Source organism: Perca fluviatilis, chromosome 8, assembly GCF_010015445.1.
Source record: "Perca fluviatilis chromosome 8, GENO_Pfluv_1.0, whole genome shotgun sequence".
Lineage (NCBI taxonomy): Eukaryota > Metazoa > Chordata > Actinopteri > Perciformes > Percidae > Perca > Perca fluviatilis.
Genome location: NC_053119.1, coordinates 13,846,866 through 13,873,333, shown reverse-complemented (window position 1 = coordinate 13,873,333; position 26,468 = coordinate 13,846,866). Strand labels below are relative to the sequence as shown.

The window sequence follows — 26,468 nt, the reverse complement described above, 5'->3', positions numbered from 1 at the left end:
CGATTGAGCGCCGTCAAGGCTGGCAGCCAACGGCACTTCATACCCACGCAAAGTCACCGCTTTGTGGGTGAATGACTACTAAACGCCGCTGCCCTGACAGAGCTCCAGGGCCTGCAGTTCCCCTCTTCCTAATGCCAGGTGTGTGTGAGTGAGAGCGCGGTCAGCAAGCTTGTTACGCCAGCAATCTGTTACCACAGGTTCCAGTTAATCTTAAAATGTGTGTAATTATAATGTGTTGAGTTATTTAAACAAACGATTGGGGAAATAAACGCCGCTTGTCCGCGAGTCTCATTGATAGAGCCTGCAGCTGGATGTAGCTAGCTCTATCAATGAGAGCTAGCTAGCCTCCTCTTAGAATTCCTCTGGAATTCACAAAAATTCATTAACTTGAAATCGGACACTGTTGTTAGCTTTATAAGACCCTCAGGTAGATGTTGTATACGTGGCGTGACGAAATTCAAACTGTAAATATACTTGAATTACGCCGAAAATGAAGCTAACTATCCGGGATTTGTAGCTACACATAGTTAGGATTGAAGGAACAGTTGCAGCTAACGAAACACCTACTCTCCACAAATATTCATTAACTTGAAATCGGACACCGTTATTAGCTTTATAAGACATTTAGTTATATGTTGTATAAGTGGCGTGACGAAATTCAAACTGTAAATACACTCAAATTACGCCGAAAATGAAGCTAACTGTCCGTGATTTGTAGCTACATATAGCTAGAATTGAAGGGACAGCCGCAGCTAACGAAACACCTAGCTAGTCTCCATAAATATGCTCCACATATATTGAAATCGGACACGTTGTTAGCTTTATAAGACATTTAGTTAGATGTTGTATAAGTGGCGTGACATGTGTGTAACGTGGTAAGAGATTGCTGGTGTAACAAGCTCGCTGACCGCGCTCTCACTCTCACACAACGGGCCATTTAGCTAGCAGGAAGAGGGGAGTTGCAGGCCCTGGAGCTCTGTCAGGGCAGCAGCATTTGGTAGTCCTTGCTGTGGGCTGCCAGCCGTGATGGAGCTCCAAGTACCTCATAGAAGGCCGGGGTCTGTGAAGGAAGGCAGGCCGGGCGGCGAGGCAGCACCGGTGGGCGGCGAGGCAGCACCGGCGGCTGAACTCCGACACACAGGCTTACCAAATTTGCAATTAGCCATACATTTTCGTAAAACGTCCCATATTTGAGCTTTATATAGTTGCTTTCTCGCTTAAAAAAAGTCTCAGAAGTGAATTTAATAACGAAATAGCCCGACAAACAATGTATAACTTTGCAGTGTCTGAAATATGAGACCGGCTGTCCAGTCTCCCATATGTTTCTATGTAGTTTGCTCAAACCAATCAGCGCATAGCTCATTCGGAATATTCATGAGCATACCATATTTGGAAGAAAAGCTCTTGTTCCAAATAGAGCCATATTCACAGGGTAGTTAAGGGCCTAATAAAATAGCATTCGGGCAATTTTCAGCCCAACCAATGTTACATACCCCATTAGGAGACCTTAAGGAACAGTGTAAAATACCCTATATAATCATTCTATCACCTTTAATAAAAGTGCTTGTAATGTCTCACATGCGGCTTTGACTCACAACTGAAAATTTTATATAAAATACCCATATCGCCATGCCTTAACCAGCATATGTGAGTTAGGATTTGAGATGGGAAACTCCACAACTGGCAATCAAACTAGTCTGTATTGGGTCATTCTGGCACTGGAAAATGTGTGTTCACTGTTAAGAACAGTGCTGGTTTAGCATAGCTGATTTAAAAACACACTCCTGCTTTGCCCACCTCGCCTTCAGATATGCCAGAAAATCTCACTACTATTGTTTCCACCCTTTTCCATTTTTCCGTATCTGCATTATCTCTTTTTGTGTAGGACCTGGTGGACAGATAAAGGGGAGAAGGGATACATGGTAAGTGAGATGAGAATAAGGGGAAGGGTGTTACATTGGGTCAAATCTCTCTCCAGCTCTCTCCCTTCAGGGCTGTTGTGGGCAAATGGAGGTAAGAACATGATAGCCACATCTTGTGCCCCTGCTGCCACTGTGAATGAAGCTAAAAAATAGCAACATAGGGACGAGGGAGGCTGTCCAGAGAGATGCCCACCAATCACTGATACAACATTGCATAAGTCAATCTCTGAGAGTGAGTGAGTTTATTTGGAGGAACTGTCAAACCACTGTTGCGTGTAAGACTTGGAAGCCAGATGCAGAGAGAAAGACATGAAGCGTGGATGAAAGACAGTGAAAAGAAAGGCAAACGAGAGGAAGCAAGAGTGAAACAGACAAAAAGAAAGGGATATAATGAAATCAATCAAAGAGGGACATAAGACATGAAGCAATGGGGAAGAGGAAAATAAAAGAGTACATACGTACACATTGAACATGTATATAGAAACATTAATAGGCAGACAAATATAAATACACAGCGTCCACAGACAGACATATTAACAGACACACAAGGTCCATATCAGATGTTTGACAACCTGGACAGTCTGATATAAGAAGTTATTAGAAAAAAGATTCATAGACAATGGAAGAAAATTGTAACTCTACTATGACAGACATCCAGTGATATACTGTAGATAGACCATCATCTCCATACTTATCAAACTCAAAATTAATTACAGGCCATTCTACAGTAGTATGGGAAAAACAAAGCTGTTATGACAACTGTAAAATGATGAGTACTCAGGAGATGTCACATTCACCACTACCACTGTACCCCACACAAACAATCTGTTTGTCAGCCACAAGATCAGAAAAACAAGATATAACCAGTTCTGCCTTGGAAAACTAATGATGCAACAATCACGTATCGGTCCTGGCGACTGAAGAACTACAAAGGGATGTCCATAACTGAGGCCCTGGAGACTGCTTAAAAAGGTTCACAATGCTGGCAACCAGACTAAGGAAACACACCAGAGAGTCACAGGCCAAACGATAAATGCTCTGATCACAAAAAAAAAAATCTAGAGTGCAATACCAGCTGCAGTGCAGTAATGTTGCAGGAGCAGACCCTGAAGCTGAAGACTACTGAAAGCGCATATGGGAGAAACAATCTTCGCATACCACCAATGCTCAACGGATACCAGATCTGAAAGCAGACCGCTACATTCTCAGTTCAGTTCAAGTTTATTGTCATGTGCATATTAGTACAGAGTACCACAGCAATGAAATACAATGTGCCTTGGCACTCTCTCAGCACCAGTCAATAGTAACAATTATAAATAACATAAATAGCATTTAAAAACATCTAGAATATCCAAGCACAGTAGACATCTTGACTAAGTTCAGACCACAGCCCTCCTTCCTGCTGTGCTATCATTCAGTAACCTTATTACCTGGGCGGTAGAAACTATCCTTAAAATGTGATGGAAGGTGGGAGAAGAGATTGTGTGCAGGATGACTAGAATCCTGCATAATACCTAGTGCCTTCTTGGTGCTGCGTTTCCAGTAAATGTGTTGTAGCAGTTCAAGTGGAACCCCAATGATTTTAGATGCAGTTTTGACCACCTTTGTCAGAAGATTAAGGTCATGTGAAGAAGCCCTGCCAAACCACACTACAATGTTACCTGTCAATATACTCTCTATTGTACAGCGGTAAAAGTTCTGTAGAATGTTAAGGGACATACCATATACCTCTGATGTGCCTTCTTAATGGCACACCTGATATGGAACGACCATGTGAGGGAGTCTGAAATGTGGAAGCCTAAGAACTTAAAGGTGTTGACAATTTCAACTGGAGAGTTGTTAATATAGACAGGTGTATGTGTGGGTTTGTTCTTTCTGAAATCTATGATAACCTCCTTAGTTTTCCACACATTGAGGGACAGATTATTTCTGCGGCACTACATGATCAAATTACTCACCTGATCCCTGTAGGCAGTTTCGTTATTGCTGTCAAGGAGTCCTATCACAGTAGTATCGTCTGCAAATTTCACGATACTGTTAGTGGGATGTTTTGCAATACAGTCATAGGTATACAGACTATATAATAGAGGCCTGAGACAGCAGCCTTGAGGTGCTCCAGTGTTTAATACTATAGAGGCTGAGTATGTAGTGTCAACTCTAACTGTCTGGGGGCAGCCTGTTAGGAAGTCCTGTATTTACCTGCATATGGTATCGCAGAGGCCCAGGTCTAACAGCTTAGGTATTAAAATAGGTCTGATAGTATTAAAGGCACTGCTATAATCAACAAATAGCATCCTGACAGCAACTTATCCCTGCCCTCTAGATGTTGGAACACAGTATGTAAAGCCAAGGATACAGCATCATCCACAGCTCTATTTGATCTTTATGCAAATTGTAATGGATCAGTGCAGACAGGTATGCTGTTGTTGATATATGCCTTCACAAGCTGTTCAAAACACTTCATAATCACAGAAGTCAATGCTACAGGTCTAAAATCATTCGTACAGGTGGCAGTCGTTTTCTTAGGCACGGGAACTATGATTGATGTTTTAAAACAATTTGGAACGACACAAAGAGAGAGTGACAGGTTAAAAAATGTCAGTGAAAACAGAGGCTATAACATGTCCTTAAGACTCGTGGAGTAATGCCATCAGGTCCAGCAGCCTTCCCTATTTTCACAGATTTAAAAAGTTTACGTGTGTCAATGACCAGTGTTGGGTGTAACGCGTTACTTTACGTTGTTACTTTGTAACACGTTACAGTAAAGTAACTACTTTTTTCGGGAAAAGTAAAGTAACGCGTTACTACTGAAAATTTGGTAACGAAATGTAGTTCCTTTTTCAATTCAGCGCAACGTTACTTTTCCCAGGGAGAGATTTGACAGCGACACTGCTTTCTCAGCTGCGCGCTCACAAGCTCCACACCGACAGGCTGGTAGTAGCGGAGCAATGCTGCAGCCAACGCTAGCTAACTTTTGAGAGCATTTTTAGCTTTGTGGCTTTTTACTAGACGGCGCTCTGAGCGGAGAGCTATGTGACAAATGCCACTACATCGCTGAGGACTGGCGGTTAAATCGGCCGTCCCACAAACAGAGCATGCCAGGCAGACACAAAGCTGACAACCTAACAGATGGATGCATACATAGGCTAGGCTACACGCAGCGGACCGCTGTGGACTTGTGTCGGTCGCACGGACACGCAAGGACTTCCAGAAAAGAGGCTGCATGTGTCTACGACAATGCACGGACCATCGTGGCTGCGCGACCAGTACTACAAGTAGATATGGACATTACACATTAACGCTGTGTAACGCCGATGACCTGCCGATGTGCATTCAACCCGCGCTGGACTCGTTCATAATGAATCAGCCGTCACTCTGTGAGTAGAGAATCTGCAATGTAGCCTAGTTCAGACACTACACTGATAAACCAGAGATTGGCTTTATGGTCAAAGATAGCTTTTGTATAATTAACTTCAGTCTCTGCCAGAGACACCTGCTTTTAAAAGTAACATAAAAGTAATGAGTAAAGTAAAAAGTTACTTTCCATAGGGGGTAACTAAGTAAAGTAAAGGATTACTTTTTTAAGAAGTAACGAGTAACGAGCAAACACTACTTTTTTAAAGTAACTTCCCCAACACTGTCAATGACTGAGACCTGATGTGCTTGCCTGCTGAGCGGATTCCCAGTTGGAGATGATGTGTCTGTGTGTGTGTTCCCAATTGGAGGAACTTTGACGTACACATCCCCAGTTGGAGATGGTCCCAGCACCAGTGTCTCAGCAGCGCATTCAAAACGAACATAGAAAATGTTCAAGTCGTCTGGGAAGGAAGCAGACGTTGTGACGCCACTAGGTTTGGCCTTGTAGCTAGTAACCGCTTGTAGGCCTTGCCAAACGTGCCTAGAGTCCCCTTCAGAACAATATCGCTCTATCTTGTCCCGGTCTTGTTTTTTAGCGGACTTGATTGCATTCCTAAGCTCGTATCTCGTGTTTTTGTAATGAGAATCGTCCCCAGATTTAAAAGCCACTGCGCTCTCATGCAATTTCACGCGTACATCACTGTTTACCGAGAGTAAGATCCAGGTCCAGTGAGGGGGCCTTCAGTTACTGTGGTCCTGCTCTCTGGAAGAAACTGCCTGACGTCCACATTCAAAATCAAACTCAAAACCTCAGTCGTCTATCTATAAATTGCAGGAACGTCTTTCTGTCTATGTGTGTGTGTGTGTGTGTGTGTGTGTGTGTTCAAACTTGACCGGTGTCTTGCTACGGGCACGAGTAAGTGCAGTGCAAAGTTTGACGTTGTTTGGATTAGAAATGCAAAAGATATCATTAAATATATATCGGTAAAAGAAGCACACATTGGCTTTTGCCGCTCTAGCCACTGGCCACTCCCCCTCTCACACTGCATGCACACTGACTGAGCACTAAATCTGTTTGAGTCGTGACTCACTCAGATCTTTCACCCGACTCTTTAAATTAACTTAAAAAGTCACTCATACTACACAAGACATCTCTCTCTCTCTCTCTCTCTTTTCACGCAAATTCAACCAATCAATGTAAATTTGGTGCAACTCGCAATTTTGACCAATCACCGCAACTTTTCCACAAATTTGACCAATAACTGGAGTTTCCCACAACTTCAACCAATCCCAGCAGTCCCACGTGCCACACTTTGCGTCAGTTAATACATCCAAGTACTGTATGTGACTCTTAGGCGTACTCTGAGAGCCAATGACCAAGCGGGAGTGAGAACGGGTTGACGTAACACATGTACGTCTCCAAATTAATTTCCCTGTTTCTGATATGAAGACGAGACGTGTGTGAGTCGAACATCTCACATTTACCAACAACACGTACAGCGAAAGACTAAACAAAACATTTCAGACCGTCAACCTGTATACATTTTAACATCAATGTACGCTGTAACGTTTTTTCATTTTGAAGTCGCTGAAAGCTGCTGCTGTTTCAATCCTGTCGGCTAACTGCAGCGGGCGGGGCTGCTGCTCAGTTCCCACCGCGACTGACGCACACACACAAACACACACGGTGGATGCAGGAAAAACAAGAGATGAGACGTACAGAATGACCTAAATTGAGGACAGCTACGCTCGTTATTGTAAGTAAATGATTGGGGGTGGCAGTAGCTCAGTCAGTAGGGAGTTGGGTTGGGAACCGGAGGGTTGCTGGTAAAGTATGGTGGTGGACTGGTAGCTGGAGAGGTGCCAGTTCACCTCCTGAGCACTGAACTGCTCCCAACTTGTGCACGTGCATGTCAACCAACCAATCAATCTATCGACTAAACAGTGTCAACCCTGCCAGCAGCACATATAAACCAGATACTAACAGACGGCTCCCGCTCTGGCTGGCTAAGGCAAAACAATACTTTCACCTTACCTACAACTACAACAATGACATAAGCATTTCATTTAGACTGACAGCATCAGCAGATGGTAGTTAAGTAAGGAAAGGATAATTGAGATTAAAAGGATCAAAATACCAGAAGACTACAGAGCAGGTACTGGAAACAGGATGGCTACATGAACCTGAGATACCACAAGCGATCCCAGTACCTTTAAGACAAGTACTCATCTGTCAGCTCAGTGGAAAGAACAAGTTCCACGCCATCACAGAAGCACTTGGTATCATCCTTATTTGGTTGGCCAATATAGGACCTGGAAGCTGATGAAATCAGGACTAAGAAACCGTACAAGAAACCACAAGTGCCTTTCTAGACCACATTAAAAAAGTATCATTTAAACTAAAAGCTATGCCTTGTGTAGTTTTAGCACTTCTCAAACACGCTCTTTCTCCAAATTAGTGAGGGTCTACTTGTGTGGTGGAAGGAAAGTGCCTGCAAAAACTTTAAAGAATAGCAGTTGGCTCATTGTTATTGTGCAACCCTGCTGCTTCTGTGGTCTTTCTCAATAAAATGAGTACCAAATGAAGTTACGTTTTAATTTAAGTTTAGTTTCTCTTGCTTGCAGGCTCTATGGCACTCTCACTCTCTGTAAGACTAGTTGGGTATTTCATAGCAGAAGGTCATAAGGACATCAACAACAATCAAATATTTTCATTCCTCTCTCTGTATAGGGAATTTGTCACAATACACAGAGGATTGTATCAAAATTCCAGCATCCGGAGACTGTTTGCCAGCTAGAGAGAGAAGGGCTTAGTTAGCATCAAGGCCAGTGTCCTGAATGAAACATCCACGAGTATATCAGCAAAATGTCTCCTGAAAGTAAACTGCTTTAATAATATCTCAAACCAGCAGCAGTAAGGGAGAACATTGGCAATGAGGGTAGAGGAGGTTCCTTGGAAAGCCAATCCCCTACACAGGAACATAGGCAGATAACCAAAATGTGTACATGTGGCTAAAAAAGGTATGACTAACCACACTAGACACAACCATAGTTGCCAGTAAGAATGTTCAGTTTAGGGGGGTAAGATGCAAGCACAACATATACTGAATGGCACAACCAAGTATGCGAGAAATGTGGAAAGGAAAATATGCACATAGTAAGGTGTAAGTAAGAAAGTAAAGTAATGTATGGAACAGCTGCGGTGAAGAGATGAAATTGTGTTTTAAGAGACTAATTAAAATTAATATATTGAATGGATACGAACAAGACTCAAGGTGATTGTATTGTGTACTGACTGTATGGTTCCTGGGCTTATATACTATGTCTAGTTTGGATGGGTAATTATTTAGTTTGATGTAGATAGATGGAAAAGAAAAAATGTATGTGTGTATGCATGCGTGTCTATGCGTATGCATGTGTATATGTGCGTGTAGGTAGGTAGATATACTGTACATGTATGTATACATATATAAATAAGTGAAGCATCAAATTGTTTTGTATTTAACTAAAGTAGAAAAGTAGAAAACAGGGGTAGGATCAGAAAAGGTTTTTTAACTTCTTCCTACTCCTTTTTGAACATTCCTTATTTGAATAATTTTCAATACTTTTGGAAGATTGTGCTGAAATACATGTTCTTATTTATCTTTTATTTTTTTTATTTTATTTTTTTAACATTAACCTTCAAAATAAATTAAACTGAAAGGTGGACACTCCAAACCATCCATTGTGGTATCTCTCAATAAGAGACCCCAAACAATCTGGCTGAGTACCCAGTACCCAGACTCGAAGAGGGTACATACCGGCCTGGATGAGAAAAAGGAGGTATTTTTCCAGTTTGTAGATGTAATCATCATCACACCGTTATACTTCTGACAGCAAGTTACCTTCTGTGAATAAATAAAGAGAGAGAATCCACTAAAAGAGGCAAGAAAAGAAGCAAATGGAGAATAAGGATGGATGCAGGTAGAGAGTAGTGGGGCAGACTATTCATGTCAGTTTCCCCCTCTCCTCTGTTGAGAGATGAATGACACCCATTAGCAGTATTGGAAAACTGTCTTTTTTTGCACCAATCATAGAAATGGAGTTTTGGTTGAGTTGGATACGTAGACTGACAAATGATACCCATGATCCAAAAACTCTCCCCCATGAGGCCTTGCTCCTCCTTTCAAGTTTTGCATGGTCCTTCATTCTCCTGATCCAGGTTTGAAACACAGCAGGAGGTGTGTAATCCAACTTCAGGCAGACTATTCTAGTGTAATCTCCTGCTTACTCAGAGTACACACAAGTCACTTGTGACTGCTTCATAAAAGATTCAAACAGAATCTGTCAGAATCTGGCCATCTGTCATCTGCCTCTATGTTTGCCTGTCAGACTTTCAGGCTCTCTCTCTGTTTGTCTTTTTGTCTATCACAATGTCACGATGCATGTGCTCTTGCCTGTTTGTCGGTATATTGGGCTAAAGGTGACTTCTTGAAAGTGAAACTAGTGATCTGTTGAGCATCTTTGCATTACATAAGCAAGTTAAGGGAAGTCCCTTGGCAATGGGATTAGGACTGAAGGGCACGTGTGCATGTTTGTGTTTGAGTGTGTATGCATGTAAAAGTACCTTTTGTGTATGTGTGTGTGTGTGTGTGTGTGTGTGTGTGTGTGTGTGTGTGTGTGTGTGTGTGTGTGTGTGTGTGTGTGTGTGTGTGTGTGTGTGTGTGTGTGTGTGTGCGTGCGTGCATGTGTGCGTGCGTGCGAGTTAAACTAAAAAATATTTTTGTTCACTGACGGCAGAATTCTCTGCATTCTTTTCAACTGCGCTCCTTTTTTTTCCTGTCTTCATTCCTAGCATGCAGTGCTGGGGCCTCACTAAGTTACAATGGGTCATTTCAGCCAAGAAGCCAACAACAATGAGGTAATCAACAATAACAAACACAAAAACAGCCTCTTGCCTTTGCCATCAATGTCTGGAGAAAGCATCAAAAGGATACTCAAACTAAGCCACCTACAGAAAGCCAACTGAGTACCTGAGCATGAGTATGCAGTGACTGGCTGTAAAGGTTGAATCTGCATTTTGCTATACCACAATGTCTCCAGTGGAAATGTAAGGGCAGAAAAGGAGGGGTGATTAGAGAAGTGTTGACACAGAGGCACATTACATGTATTAATAAAAGGCTTACTGCTGTGTTGTTACATAGAAAATGTCACAAGGTATCTCTCTAATAGTGTGATCTTATGTGTGCTACTGACAGCGAGAGAGAGAGAACAGGGATATATAATGACAACATACATGGGCTTAGAGATGTGTTGAATTGATAAAACTTCATTTCATTCTACAGCCAATGGAGGGTAAAATGTTTCTCCAATTCCAGGCAATCATTTTCTGTTCAAGATCATTTTAACTTGATTTATAAGGGACATTTTAATGGGAATATTGACCTGACTTTACTATAATATATAAAATAAAATGAAGAACTTTCTTTGAAATAGCTAATATAAGTACTACTAAAACAATTCATTAAGAATGGCTGTTGTTGTAGTGCCCAAATGATCATTGGAGCATGGCAGGATGGCTGTTGCTGAATTCATCTGAATTACAATAGCAGAGCTTGAAAAATAATTGAAATTAAGTTATTTGGGATCTGGACATTTGCCCTATTCCATACCACCTTCTGCACCAAACAAATACAGGCACAAACACACCTCAGTATGGTCACATACAGTGATTTTGAAAAGAGAGAGAAACAATGCATCGTGTATGTTAAAATGAGAAAATAAAGAGAAGAAAGGATCAATGTCTGCGTTTCTTCTGTGGCTGCAATATTACGTAGACATAGGCTACATCTTCAGGAAAACTCCTGCGTAAAGATGTTATTAAGAATGTAGGACTGCATCACTTATTCTGTCTGGGCACGAAGCAACAATATAGAGAGACAGAGGTTTAGGTAAAGTTTCACGGTTCAGGTATAACTATCTTGATTCTCTACTTTAGTTTTGTTTAACAATGCCTCTTGTAGCCTTCTTTATCCATGATGCCTTTTCTCTCCCTCTCCTCTCTCTCCCTCTCCCACCCTAAGTGGCCAGTTGTCAAAGTCAGCTGAAGCCCAGTTAATGAAGAGGTAGATTTATTAGCGAGACATCAGTAGAATAGGCGGGGAGGAGTGGAACACCCAGAAGCCAGCAAGCAAATACAGCCACTAAGTGTGCACACCAAAAAAAGAAACAGAAAGAAAGGAGAGAAAAAAGACAGATGGGATAAAGAAAGAATAGTAATGAAAGAGAGGAAAAAAAGATCAAACTGAAGATGTTTAAAAGAAATAAAGCAAAATCCAAAAGGCAGAAAGAGGAGAGGTAGAAAAGCCCCAGTCAGAGAGGAAGGGGGAGAGGCAGCTTCCCTCTCTTTTATCCTCTCTCCAGCAGTGGCTACAGAACAGAACAAGCTCTTACCGTCTGTTGTAGGTCTGGGATTCCAATGCGGATGACCACGGTGTTGCCTGTCGGCTCCTCCATGGGTGCTCTTGCACTGTGGCTCCGCTCTGCACCGGGACGGAAAGCCGGAACACCGACAGGAATGGGAACGCCGCTGTCCTCTTCCCGGGAGCTGCCGCTGTCAGTGCTGGCCCCCTGGCTGCCGTTTGCTGTGTGTGTGCAAGGGTGTGTGAGGGTGTGTGAGTGTGTGTGTGTGTGCTGCTGCTGCTGCTGGTCCTGCCGTGGAGGGCTGGGTGGCTCATGTTTGCCGGCTGCCGGACGCAGAGGCATGCTCTGTGTTAGGGGCTCGGTCTATGTCTCTCTCTCTCTCCAGACACACGGGCACACACACACACACACAGATGTCTCTCGCTCACACTACACGCACACACCTTTTGCAGCGTGCATCACTCGCCTGGGAAAGAAAAAGAGGGAGGGAGAGAGAGGCAGGGAAGGAGGGTGGCAGAGAGGGAATGGGCAAAGAGGAGGGGGCATTAGGAGATTGCAGAGAGATGAAGGGTAAAAAACAGAAAGAAAATAAGTACTAGGGGAACTTGCATAGAAACGTACCAGGGAAACTTGCATAGATGCATACATAAAGCAAGATCATTAAATGGTGTAAAATTATTCAACTTATAATGCAATTAGTAAAAAAGGAGGCACATTTATTCTGTAAATAGAACAAAAACAGAAGACAAAAGCAGAATGGGGGCAGGATTTCTCAAAATTTGCATACAAACATTTGGTTAATTTACCTGTAAGTGTGTCTGAATAGTGTCTAATAGCAGCACTATTATTAATGTGATTGCTGGTACAAAAAGATAACATTTTTACTTTAGTTTGATATTATCCATTTTTTTAATATGCTATATTCATATGGTGTGAAGCAACTTAAATTCTCCAGTACCACATAAAATGATGTATCTGCTTTATATTACAGTGTTTATAGTGTGACATTGTTGCTCTCACACGCTGTGCTCTAGCTGTAGTGCACTGACACTGTGGTGACATCAGGACAGCACAGGGGGGGATTGTTTGTGCAGATCAATGATGGGCAGGATTTGGCCTTCATGCTTATATGTGGGGGTTGTCTCAGATCAAATGGTTCCCAGGTAGACACAGTGACACATAGACAGAGCAAGCTGCCATAAAAGAGAATGAGGTTTCCGTGGGAGATTTTCTCGCTGATGGTCATTCTCAAAAGGGGTGCCGTTTTCATTTACTGTTTCATCATGCAGGCCGTGTGAAGCCATTAGATTGCTGTGATTAAGTGCTACACAAATGATGTAGATCTGACCTTGATTTGGATATGTGCGTTGTAAAAGAGGCATCCCAAAGCAATTTCATAGTCTGTGACTGTCATGTTTTATGAAGAAAGATGTGTTGTTTTTACGTTTAACCAACCAACATGCTTAAGGTATTGGCCTATTCAGTTGCTGTCATATTCAATTGAACTCAAGACAACAGTGGAAAAGCTTATCAGAGGAGATTGGTACACGACCTCTGTGTGGTGTGTAAGAAAAACACTTAAGGGCTCAAGCATTGCCAGTTTCAAAGCCCACCATTTGAATACATGCGCTTGTCATGCAAGGAAAATGTCCCATGAAACATTTGTGGCAGGTCTGTAAATTATTAATTGTGATCTTAAGTCAGTGCTATGCTCCATTGTGTTGTCAGTTCCATCGTTGTTCAGCTGACCCGACAACCCCAAGACAGCATTTTCTTATGGGGTGGAATTTAAAGCAAGCACTTTGGGACAATACAAGTGATGAAAGCTCTAAAGCTGCTGTTATACATGGTAACCTGGGCACTTGAGCTGACACACACATGCAGAAATACAGTATATGGACACACATATGCACACAGACACACACAAGGGGCTCCCACAAAAATAAAGGCTGCAGGAATATTTACACACATTAGACGTTAACATTCTCCTGCTCTGTGTCCTCTTCATGGTTTATTTATTAAGACCTCATTGGTTACCCAACTCACATGCATATTTGTATTTTGTAAACTTCAAAAAGGTAAATATACTGAAGTGTAAAGTTAATGAAGAGAGACACATTTAAGGCCATCATCACACGCTCTACGAACCATCAGACTTTTGCCATAGTGTGGTATGGCAAACGTTATAAGAGATCCCATCATGATATCAGAAAAGCCTCAGATTCCTGCAGAGAGCTTCTCACAGAAAAGAGTTTAAGAGCAAATCCTACATGCTCAACTGAAAGACTTAACTGACAAGAGAGTCTCAGAGTAGCTAATTTGGAGGCATGTGTTTGCATTTAGCTGAGGCAAACACAAATTACATTACTAATTAATTTTGTTTTACAAAATTAACCCCAGTGCATTACTACAAGAACATGTGGACATACATTCAATTCAAAGTCACATATTTACTTCTCATTGTTGTATTCACCCAGCAGAAGCTGAGCTGTATCTATTCCCCTGCACTACAGAAGCTTGCATGCGAGTGCTCTGCCACTGCTGGACACTCTATGTCAGTATGTAATCCCATTAGCATTGGAGAAAGACCATGGCAGGTAGCCCTAATACATTAGAGGATTTAGCAGATCACTCTGCCTGTATGCGACTTCGGCCTGCCAAGTCTTTAGGGCAAGGGAAATTGGTAACTCGTACCCAGACATTGTAGTGTGGCTCAATATTCACTTTTTATAAAGCAATTTTGTGCCCTTACAGTATGGGTCTCTGTGTACTATAAAACTGACACAATGGATTAACAACATCTCCCGACGAATTCCCAACGAATTGCAACACGTTGTTACTAGTTTCAAACAACATATTAAGATATTTATAATTTTGAGTTGTATATTTGTCAATATCATTAGCCAGAATGCAACACTATTTTTTTTTTTCAAAATGACTGACATCTTAGTACATGAACTGCTAAAATAAAACATAAAAAAGATCACCAATTAGAAGGATAAGTTCTGGGAATGTGGCAAAGGGACCTAAGATGGCTTGTCAATCGCAATAATGATTCCCTTGGCTAGAAGGGGCAGAGACAAGGAGGGATTTCATTCTACTTGCATCATACAAGGATAAACTGTGTAGGCAACAGCACTTAAAGAGATCTGCATAAAGGGAACACGTTATCTGGTTGAGCAAATGGTAAAAGAAAATGACAGGGAACAAGGAATAGGGGTTGCTATGCAGTACACTTTTTTATTCAACTTGATTAAACATCTTTCAATCTTAACTTTCACCAGGTTTACAAGGTTCTACAGTCTATTCTGGCAGATCTGGTGCATGCTTTTCATTCTACAACTAAAGCTGAAACACTTAAGTACCTAAAGATTAGTGGGACAGAAAATACAGTATGTCTCCTTCAATTGTGATCATTGACTAATTTATCCTGGACCTCTAATAATGTGTATAGTATAGTATGATGATATCTTATACCTGTTTAGAGACTTGGCTGGCAACAGAACTAACTTAAAAACATTTGGGAGCTATGAGTACCTATAGGTTAACACTGCAGTCAAGATTCTCTGTCTCACTTCAATTGCTTGGGAACATTAAGAGAGTGGACTAGAATCATAAGGAGGCTAGCTCCCATGCCTCAGCTAACAGCTACTGCCTCTTCTCTCTGTTGCTCAGATCTCTTTCACCCCATCCCCTCTCACCCCATCTCTTGCGCTCCAGCCCAGTGAAAACAAAGTGAATAATTCATGACCATACAGAGCAGTGTGGCATGGATACAGTGCAATGTATGCATGTATCTGAAACATCCACTAGGCTGTAGAAGTCCTTGCCATAGAGCTGTACATGAGGGCATTCACGAATACAACCAAAATCCACAGCCAGCCATCAGCCAGCCCTACCAGCTCCCTGCTAAGACGTCCACACTGGAGAAAAAAAGGAGGCTCTGGCAGAGGTAGGAAGAAAGATAAAGGTAAGCAGTTGGCTGAGGTAGTATGAAGCAGAGCGGGTCAGAGAGGATGTGGCTATGACAGGTGGTGGGCCAAGAAAAAGGTAGAGAAAGGGAGCGTGGAAGAAAAAGGGAGGGTGGCAGAGTGACGACAGAAAAGAAAGGTGGGAGAGCCAGCGAGAGGGCGGAAGAGAGGGCGGGAAAGCATTACATACAGTCAGCTTTGACAAACCAGCCACATAGCCCGTGGCCTGGAGTAAATGTGATAACTGTTCACAGACCCCATCAGAATCTGCTTCACGCTGCTCTACACCTGGTAAAGCAAATGTCATGGCCACTCACAAACTGAAGTCACCCAGGGCCACATTTATTCACACACACACACACACACACACACACACACACACACACACACACACACACACACACACACACACACACACACACACACACACACACACACACATCTTTCTGCCCCTAAAACATTTCCATTGATTCCATCTTACATTCTCTTGCTACCTCCCTCTCTCATAGTGAATTTGAATGAAGGTAATTCATTGGTAAGGCGGAGAAGCATCAAACAAAAAGGGAGAATCTGGTTTTAGCTGTCTGCTATCGTTTTCTGCAGTACCTGCATGTTTGAAGGGTATTTCAGACTGCCGGGCATAATTGGCTGATTTGTTTTTCAATAGAGCTGCCCTCAGATAAGACTAGACATCCATTTTCACTTTAAATAAAGATAAATATGATGAATAGAAATTTTTCAGACGTCCATTCCATTCTAGAGTTAAGTTAGAGTGAGAAATGTGATATTACTGGGTGAGAATTAGATATCGAGATTCACAGAGTTTAATTGCTATGTATTGATTTTTAGCTTTTGTTTTTCTCCCCTCTCTCCTCTCTCTCTCTCTAGCAGGACTTGTGTGCCATCTCTCTGCATCAGGAGAAGGCTTTTCAAAGCAACATGTCTTTTCAAAGTTCTACAAGGGACTGGGCTGGGCCCATAGACTGTAAAATTAGTGAACATAATAATAATAATGATAATACATTTTATTTATACAGCCCTTAAAATACTACTTCAAACTGGATGCGTTGGGGAACAGGGAGCCAGTGGATATTCTGGAGGACGGGTGTGATGTGGTCGCGGGAGCGAGTGTGGGTGAGGAGACGGGCAGCAGAGTTTTGAATGTACTAAAGTTTTTGCAGATGAACCATAGAGAATGTTGTGGCAGTAGTCGATTCTGGAAGTGATGAAATTGTTTATCACAGTTTCGGCAGCAGGGAAGGTGAGTGATGGGCGGAGACAGGCAATGTTTTTGAGGTGGAAGAAGGCAGTTCGGGTGGTCTGGTTGATGTGATGTTCAAAAGTGAGATTGCTGACAAAAATGACCCCAAGGTTACAGATGTGCAGGGATGGAAGGGTGTAGTTGTTGATGGAGAGACTGAAGTTGAGGGTGTTTTTTATGAGGAATTTGGGGCTGATGGTGATCATATCGGATTTACTGTAGTTGAGTTGGAGGGAGTTTGTTTGCATCAAGGTTTGAGGCAGTTGGTCAGAGTGGAGGAGGAAACTGTGATGATGGATTTGGTGGAAATGTAGATCTGGACATCATTGGCGTAGCAGTGGAAGTGTAGAACATGTTTGCGTATGGCATTTCCATGTGACAGGATGTAGAGGATGAACATAAGAGGACCAAGCACCCGACCTTGGCGGGACGCCTTGTGACAAAGGTGCAATGGAGGTGGTGCAGTTGTTGATGTGGATTAACTGTTGTCTGTTGGTGAGATAGAATCAGAGCCAGGAGAGTGTGGTGCTAGTGATGTTGCAGTAGCTTTCCAGTCCAGACAGGAGGATGGAGAGGTTGATGGTGTCGAAAGCTGCAGTGAGGTCGAGCATGATGAGGTGGCCAGAGTCAGAAGAGAGGAGGTCATTGGTGACTTTGACAAGGGCTGTTTCAGTGCTGTGTACTGAGCGGAATCCAAAATTGAAATGGGTCGAAGAGGTTATTTACGATGAGGTGGGTTTTAATTTGAGCAGCAACAACACGTTCCAGATTTTTTTTTTAAAAGGGGAGACGGGTCGGAAGAGATGGGTCGGAAGATGGACATGTCGGGGTTGAGACCAGGTTTCTTGAGACTGGCTGGGATCAAGGCTGCAGGTGGAGCTGTTCATCCTTGTGGTGAATTTTGACAACTTCATGGGGGACAGCAGGGAGAAATAAGACAGTGACTGAGAGTCTGGAGGGGTGAGGCAGGTGGTGATGGAGCAGGGGGAGGTGGTCAAGTTGCTGTAAATAGTATTGATTGATTGAAGACTTGCAATTGGCCACTGTAAAGGTTGTAGATATGTTGCCTGGGGGTTTAGAAGTTTGCTTATTGTAGAGAAGAGAGTCTTGGGGTTGTTAGAGCCAGAGTGTATGAACTGTGAGTGGAAGGTGGACCGGGCAGTGTTAAGGGCATTTTTGTATTGGTGAAGATGGTCTGTGTATACATTGAACTGTTAAATCGGTTTTATTGTGGACTCTTTCCAGCTGATGCTTATGGGACTTCATTTGGTTAAGTGCAGGACTGTAGCAGGGGCTTAGTATGTGAAGGAGAGTTTTGGTAATGGTGGGAGCCAGCCGGTCCGGACAGGAGGAGAGAGTGCTTTTGAGATAGTCCACAAGGTCGGTGTGATCATCAGACAGGGGAGGGGGGGAGGCAAACATTGCATTGGACAGTGAAGCGGAAAAAGAGGAGTGGGTCCGGAGAGTTTGAAGGTGAGATGTTCAAAGACAGCGTGGCTGGGGCGGAGATGGTAGTTATTTTAATGTCCTTTCTGTAAACAGTGGCAATGCCACCTCCCCTTCCCTCGTTGCGTGGTTTGTCTATGTGGGTTAATCCTGTGGGTGTGATCTGGTTGAGTGAGAAGTAGTCCAGGGGTTTGTGCCAGATTTTGGTGATGCAGAGGAAGTCCAGTTTATTGTTGGTGATGAATTCATTCAGGATGAGAGTTTTATTGCTTAGTGATCGAGTGTTGATGAGGGCCATTTTCAGGTGACGTTGATTTGGGATTTGTTGGGAGGACTGGGCGAGAGGACAGAGGTTGAGCAAATTTGCATGCTGTGAATTGCTGTGATGACGTGATGAGGGAATACGGTTTGACCATAGTGAAGAGATGCAGTTTGGTGATAAGAAGTGGTATGAGAATAGACAGCCAGAGCGTTTGTGTAGAGGACGGGGTGGTGACATGGGAGGCCTCAGTGGAGAGCTGGTGAGGGTTATTGAACTGGGAGCTGCCATGGTGGGCGGAGAAGAAGGAGACTCCGGGGAAGGGGGGGCGTGTGGAGTAAATAGTCACACGTGGGGCAGACTTTATAGAGTGCTGTAAATTGGCTGCTAAAAACGAGCTACCTAATCTGTTTGGGTGCACTTCATCAGTCCTATAAAAAAGGGAACGGGTCCAAAATAAATTAAAATTGTCAATAAAGAAGTTGTGGGCATGGCAGGTGGACTGAAGCCAGGTGTTGAGGCTGAGAAGCCAGCTGAAGCGCTCCGCGTCATGGGACAGCGTCGGTAAGGGACCACTGATAAAAACTGATTTCCGCAGCTTTATAAAGGCTAAAAAGTTCATCAAAATACCTTTTTATCTGCTCAGATTACTGACGAGCTGTGTCATTATGGCCAATATGAACTAGAACACAGCTAATGGAGGATGGAACTGATCGCAACAGCCCGGGTAGTTTGTTCAGCAACGCCAAGACTGTGGTGCCAGGGAAACAGAGTGTGGTGTCGTTGATGTTTCGGATGATGCTATCGCCCACCATCAGGATGGTTGGGGTGAAAAGGGGGCGGGGAGTGGGAGTTGACGCTCAGTGCTGGGGGGGGCACAGTTGGTAATGCGTGTAGGTGGGTGTGTCATACCAGCGGCATCGGCGCTGGGAGAGGTCCCCGCTGGAGCCTCCTTTAGAATCCTGCGACAGGCGGAGATTGATGTGCGGGAAGAAGGCCGGTGAGTTGGTTCTCCAGTGGGATCCCGAACCGCCGCACGTAGCATCGGTGATGTCACCCACTGGTTTGTGGACTGCTGTTCTGAAACCTTGAGTTTGGTTGTATGGGTCACCATCTTGGTTTTTTGCAACCAGATGTGAGTATTTTTGATGAGAGGGTGGAGCTGTGGTGGATGGCGTGGCCAAGCCAGTGTTGTTTATGGTTACAACCTAACTTAGCTTTTCAATCCTTCTGAAGCGAGTCATCCATTGGAGATTTACCCGTGGGTAAACGCAGACCTCCAGGTACTGCCGACATTCATCTGCATGTACAGCAGTACACAGAAATCGGCAAACTTTCCCCTAAGTTACCAGCTAATACTAGCTGTAGCTAGCTTGCCCTTACTAGTAAAATAGTGGCTCTTTTGGACGTTACTAGTTAATTAGTAAGGGACAATGCCATGCTACGTACATGCCACACGTCCAAATACTTCAGTCAATGAAAAACTAATTTATAACTGACAGCATTGCAGCGTGAAAAGAGGACTTTATGAAAGAATAAAAAGCCTTAGAAAGACTCACATTACAGCAATAATTTATAACACATAATTTATTAGTGATAATATATGTGACATGACATCACCATAAAGAAATCTTGGTGATGATATGAAAAATGGTTAGGTTTGGTGATTAGGTTTCCAGATTAGGTTTGCTGAGAATTGCAATGGATTTCTGCTCAAAATGTACCTATGGCCATATCATTTTAAGTTATTTTACTACTTCTTAACAGTTTTTGAAAAAAATAAATGGAGTCAGATCAAATCATTTTTTTTACAAATTATATTTCCTCATATTTGAACTGTCATAAAAATTAAATGTAGCATTGGTCAAGGTTGGATATCTTTTCAGTCGGATCCGGTTGCTTTAAAGTGCAATATGTGAAGAATATAGAACTGTAAATATTGCTGTGTGTAAGTTTGTCTGTGTATGTGTTAGAGAGATGCTTCACACTTTAAAATCAAAGTGTCAACAGACACACACACACACAATCTCCCTCTCTCTATCTGACACACACTCACATTCACAGCCAGCTCACATGGATTAGCCACTCAGTGTAAACAAAACACTGCCTAACCCATTCAAACCCCCGGGCCACATGCAGAGGCCCCATATGGAAAATTAGCCATGCGCTAAAAGCTTTTGGAATCGATACTCTACAGTAGCTGCACCACATCCCAAAGCCACTATCTCTATCCAGTTCACGTGGGCTGACACAGCTAGCAGATCTGCCCCTCCTTTTTCTCTCTCTCTCACACACACACACACACACACACACACACACACACACACACACACACACACACACACACACACACACACACACACACAGCTGACATACATGAAAGGTACAGTGACTGTCCAAGGTTGACAGCAGGGTAATCATAATGTTGTATTTTATGAGTTATAATATCAATACTTATTTTGATTTGGTTGGCAGGGTGGAAGTCCTGCTTGGCAAGTTCATTCATTATGGCTTTTCAATCATCCGTCAACCCCACAGACAGGACTGGAAATGTGACAAACTGACAGAGAGAAACATTTTAATGTTATGGAAAGAAAACCTAGTGCATCTCTTTTTTTGACTATACTGCAAAGAATACATTTGAGGACATGGCTATTTCTACTGTACTCACTCTGTCAGAAAAGATTTTGTACTGAGTCTCGGCAATGCATCACTGGAGCTGATGTGACATTTTTAACACTGGTTTGTGGTACCACATTATTTTACAGACAATAACACAGACATGCAGAGGAAAACAAAAAAAAACCACTTTCTAAGGCACACAATTGTGTGTACCAAAATCCATTTCCACACAGCATCCTCACAGGTTTTTCTCCTCCTGTCTTCGCTGTTATTGCTTCCTCTTGTTCTCACACAATCTTTCTTTCACTATCTGTCTGTATGCTTATCAATTCTCTCTCTATGAGCGCAGAAAGTTGTGGATGTACAGTATCTGTTGATCTCTGTGTTTCCAGGGTTGTTGCTGGAGTGACTCTTTGATGCAGCCTGCCTATAAATAATCAATGGAGCTCCCAAGAGAGAACTTTCATAAAGCCTGCCAGCCAATTAAGACCTCTTTCATACCATGGTCTGCATTATCTTTTCGCACACCACCACAGCTCTTAAAAGGCAGGCTGGGGATGCTAGGGAGGTCAAGGATGTCACTGTGCTGTGTCTTTTAGCTTACAATACTGACACAACGCCTAATGCAGTTTTAATCACAGACTGTATTTAAATATGGACGTCTCCACTCTCTCCCACTGTTAAAAAGTGAAGCCAAAATATCCCAGATATAGGCTCTGCCATCTTGTAATATTTGAGCCAGAGGCAGTAGTGGCCGGGCGGTGGAGCCGTCATATTGAAGTCCCGCCCATACACCCACCTGACCAATCGCTAGTCAATCACAGCTGTCAATCATGACATTTCACCCCGTTTCTAGAGCACCAATTAACTTAATTGATTAATTATAATTAATTGTAATATAAAATACATATATAATTAAAACCAGACTTAACAGAAAAATTAACACTTGGAACAAACATCAGCATGATAAGAACTAACTAAGCAATCAAAGATACATTCAAAATAGCTAAGAAGCTCTGTTTTCTCATGGAAAGTGAAATACATTTTGGTTACAAAATGCCAAATTAATTAATACTATACGTACTGTAAATAAAATTTCCATTTTCACAGAGAAAGTGCAACATGTACTGCTAGATAAAATGCAATACCATAGATTTTATAATCTGAAAGTTTATAAAGGTATTGCAGAGAGTAAGAAGTCTTCCAAAGCCTCCCTTCTCTGTTATTTTCATACTGTATATGCCCTGTCAGAGAATGAAGCTGCTGATTCAACAGCCAGGCTCTGGAGTGTGATATAAAATTATATATTTGAATTAAAAAAGACAGGTCATCATAGAAACCTCATCTGCAATCTCCCAAGCCTGAAAATAATTAAATTGATGAAAAATGATGTATATTGTGTAAAAAATCAAATTATGGCCTAAATTACATAACTAGCTAAATCACTCAATGCACAATGAGTGCATGTTCAGTCCTGTATCTGTGACATGTGAGACACTGTTTACCATATTCCTGCTGAAGCAGCAGGAATCATGATGGAATAATAATGGTTGGAAGTTAATATGGATGTGTCTTTTGCACCTTAAATTTACATCACAACAACAATGTGGAGCTGTGGCCTGGAATCCTCCCTGCATTCAGTAATAAATATTTCACGGCGTTTTCTCCTTTGCTGCCCTTAAACCCCACAGAATTCTATCTTTGTTTGTGCTTGTATACATCCCTTATCCGTGCAAAACTGAGGTCATATAATTGGGGTTATATGAGGGAAAATTAACACTGAGAGGGATGGAAAAAAGAAAAGTGTTTCTAATTTATTAGCACATGTAGGGAAAGAAAGAATAAGAAACAGACTGAAGGTAAACTACTATTCATTAGCACATAAAGAGCAACCACTTTGATCCCTCTCAACCAGGGATATAAACCATTACTAAGCCATTTATTCCTGAGCTTTCATGACTATTGATCTGCATCTATCATCTGTTAGAGAAACATACTGTATCTGGGTCACAATCCAGTCCAGTGTCAATTTGACCTTTCAGACTAGAGCTCTGATCTGGGGCATCATGCAAAGAAACACCACCCCCAAAAAAATTCTAAAAGTGGCGTGTGTGCGTTTGCGGGCATTCGTGGGTGTGTGTGTGTGACTATGTGTAGAAACACTAAAGCAGGGAAAAGGCATTCAGATTATTGAAATCTACAAATACTGGATAGCCTTTACATAATGACTATTTCACCAACATAAACAGTTTGTTTAGCCTTGGCAGTGAAAAAGGAGCACATATGACTGAGTAAATACAGAGAACAGCAACACCCCAATCTCGCAAGAAAACAAAAACATTTTAAGAAGAATAGTTTGCTAGTTAGTAGTGTTGCTAATTTAGTGTATGCTACAATTTGAATGGAAAAGGAAAGGGGTGCTGTGGCTCTGCACTGAAACCTGGATGAACTGAAATAAGCTATGCAATCATTCTTCATTATGTCAATACACATTATTTTACTCGTTTTAAATCATTTCTACCGCTCACAGACGTGATGTCAGTAGTCCCAATTCCTGTTGTAATGTTTTTTTTAAATTATTCATGATAATAACAGGAAACAACTTGATCAATAATTTTACATTAGACACTGGGATTTCATCTTCCAACTCGACTGGCCCGGATGGTAGCAGACTGGATCCAATTTGATGCGATCAATTGTGATACACAAATATCAGGCCAACAATCAGGATGGGTGTCCACAACCTACGTTTACTCACAGACGATAACGTGCCCTTGAGGAAAATGAGTTAACCAACAACTGGTCCAGCAGGGCTGCCTAATGGGTAACAGATAACCCTCGGTGTGCTGGGCACTTGCCAGGTGCAAATGCGTGGCTGTGAAAAGTACTAATGCCAACACATTCATACCAACTTCAAATTTGATTGATTTGGGTAATTTGAGATTAAAATGTACTGTATGGCAATGTACATTAAAAAAACATACATGTAAACAAGCAACACTCTCATTAGAGAGAGAGCTCTTTTCTGGGGGATTCTGAAGTAATTTTAAGTCTCTGCAGATGCATTATTCATACATAAGGCTAGTCCTTGTAGCAGCCCCTTTTTTCACTGTTCCTCTCTCTCGTCTTTACTGATACAGATAAAGGTTGGTAAGAAAACACAGTGATTCAGCTCCAACCCATCCCCATTCCCATCACTGTGAGTAATGGGAAGAGAAGGAAAAAGGGTAGATCATAACAGCTACACATTACTAAAGGACAGTTCCTAACCAGATAAGGCTGTTTTAAGTAAAACGCCTTAGGCCTAATCTACACGTACAGAGGTTATTGTTTTTTTATTTAGCTTTTGAAAGTTGGAACTGAGAAAAAGAATAAAGATAACAAATAAAAAAAACTGACACTGAAAAAAGAGTGACATGACAACCTTACAGTCTCATGTTGATTGATCCATGTTTGACTTCAACTGTGCTGCCTGATGTACGAACAGCATTTAGGTCTTGATGTAAGTGTAACTCTAGATTTATCAGTGGTGAATGCCTTCCCACAAGATGCACAACTGGAGGGATTCATTTGATCAACTTCACATTCATAACCTAGCATGCCTGAAACCCTGCAGTTTCTAGTGCTTCCATCCGTTGCCTGATGTAACTCTATTCATTTGCATACAAATAGATGCCAGTGAAATCAAGAGGAGGTAAAATATTGAATCACAAAAACTAGGAGGAAGTGAATTACAATGTGCAATGCTGTGTTGATTGGTGTATGAAAAATGGAATAGTATTTAATGTGACTCTGCTCAGTTATGCAAACAAGATGTGGCATTTATGTGCTCAAGATTTTAAGGCATCATTAAATGAGATGGCAAAACAATGGTGTACAGATGGTATAAAGACATACATTTGAAAGTGACAGGCCTTTAGGGCATACTGAGTTGGTCCATGGATAGAGCCTCAATCTCTCTCTAATTGTGAGGCTTTGTGTGTCAATGACATGCCAGTATATTTGATATGCCTGCTTGCTGCTGTTATGCATTTCAGGCGATACCATAAATAAGAGATATCTAAATATTTCTGTGCAATAATTCTGTGCACCCTGTTTAGCGGAATAATAACATTAAAGAACCAGCCTTAAAATGCCTGATAGGAGCCACCCTACTTAATAAGCGAGAGTATTTACAACGATGAAATATCCATTAAATACCTTTTTTCAAGTTAATTCATTTTATTTGTGCAGTGCACCCAAAACAACCTGCTAACCAAAAGATAAGGAAACATATTTTAAAAGGAGTATTGTTTGATCCACTTCTTTGTTACAAGTTGATGAACAATATATTCACATATTTGAGTATTAATATTAGGTATTCCTGAATATTTGGCTTGCGAAAGACATAACACTGTAAAATACCTTTGACATTTTTGGACGTCATTTTAGATATCACTTCATCTTCATCATGGGCACTTGACATTTTAGAGACCAAACAATTATTTTTTAGAACCTTGATAATCAATAGATTTTTCCATAATGAAAAAGATATTTTGTTGATTCCCTACAAGATAGATTATGTTGTTAAGGTGTTGTCTAAGCTCTAGTCAAAACACCACAGTTTACAGTATGTAGTCCTAAATTCATGCTGACAAATGCCAATACACAGAAGTGGAGCAACATTATATATCTCTCAAAACTCAAAGACAGCATTTCCGCTTTGCTTATTTAAAACATGTCTCACTGCGTTGAAAGCAACTGTTGTAGAAAGAAGTGGCTGGTCTTTAATGCAATATCTACATTGCCCATTATCAGCAACCATTCATCCAATGTTCCAAAGGCACATTCTGTTTACTAATCTGATATCATTTTAAAAGGCTAACTGAGAAAACATTGGAGAACCCTTTTGCAATTATGTAAGCACATAATGTAATCTGAAAACTGCTGCCCTGATTAAAAAGACAATGCAACTGATCTCAGCTGGTATTCTGTCTATAATGGAGTGGAATAGAAATTTCTAAGTGACCCCAAACTTTTGACCGGTAGTGTATATCCACCTGTATTGTCTTGCATGGCTTACTCTAAAACTTTTCCCAGTGCTGTAATTTTTCAGTAAAAGTTGAAAGTCAGAAAAAAATCGGTGGTCCTCTTTTTCGTCGCAACACGACTCCCCCTCCCCACAGCTCTCTTTTATTTTGCTCATCCCCTCCCCACACACAAAATGTGTCTGTTGTCGATGTGTCGTG

The 26,468-nt window shown here is 41.9% G+C and overlaps 1 protein-coding gene across 1 annotated transcript in view; it reads right to left on the bottom strand.

Annotated features, from left to right (window-relative positions):
* shank3a (SH3 and multiple ankyrin repeat domains 3a) overlaps window positions 1-26,468 on the bottom strand; it is a 196,371-nt gene that overhangs the window by 144,800 nt on the left and 25,103 nt on the right. The window contains 1 exon segment of the mRNA XM_039807776.1: window positions 11,712-12,147. Coding sequence (XP_039663710.1) covers window positions 11,712-12,023 — 312 coding nt within the window. The 5' untranslated portion in view covers window positions 12,024-12,147.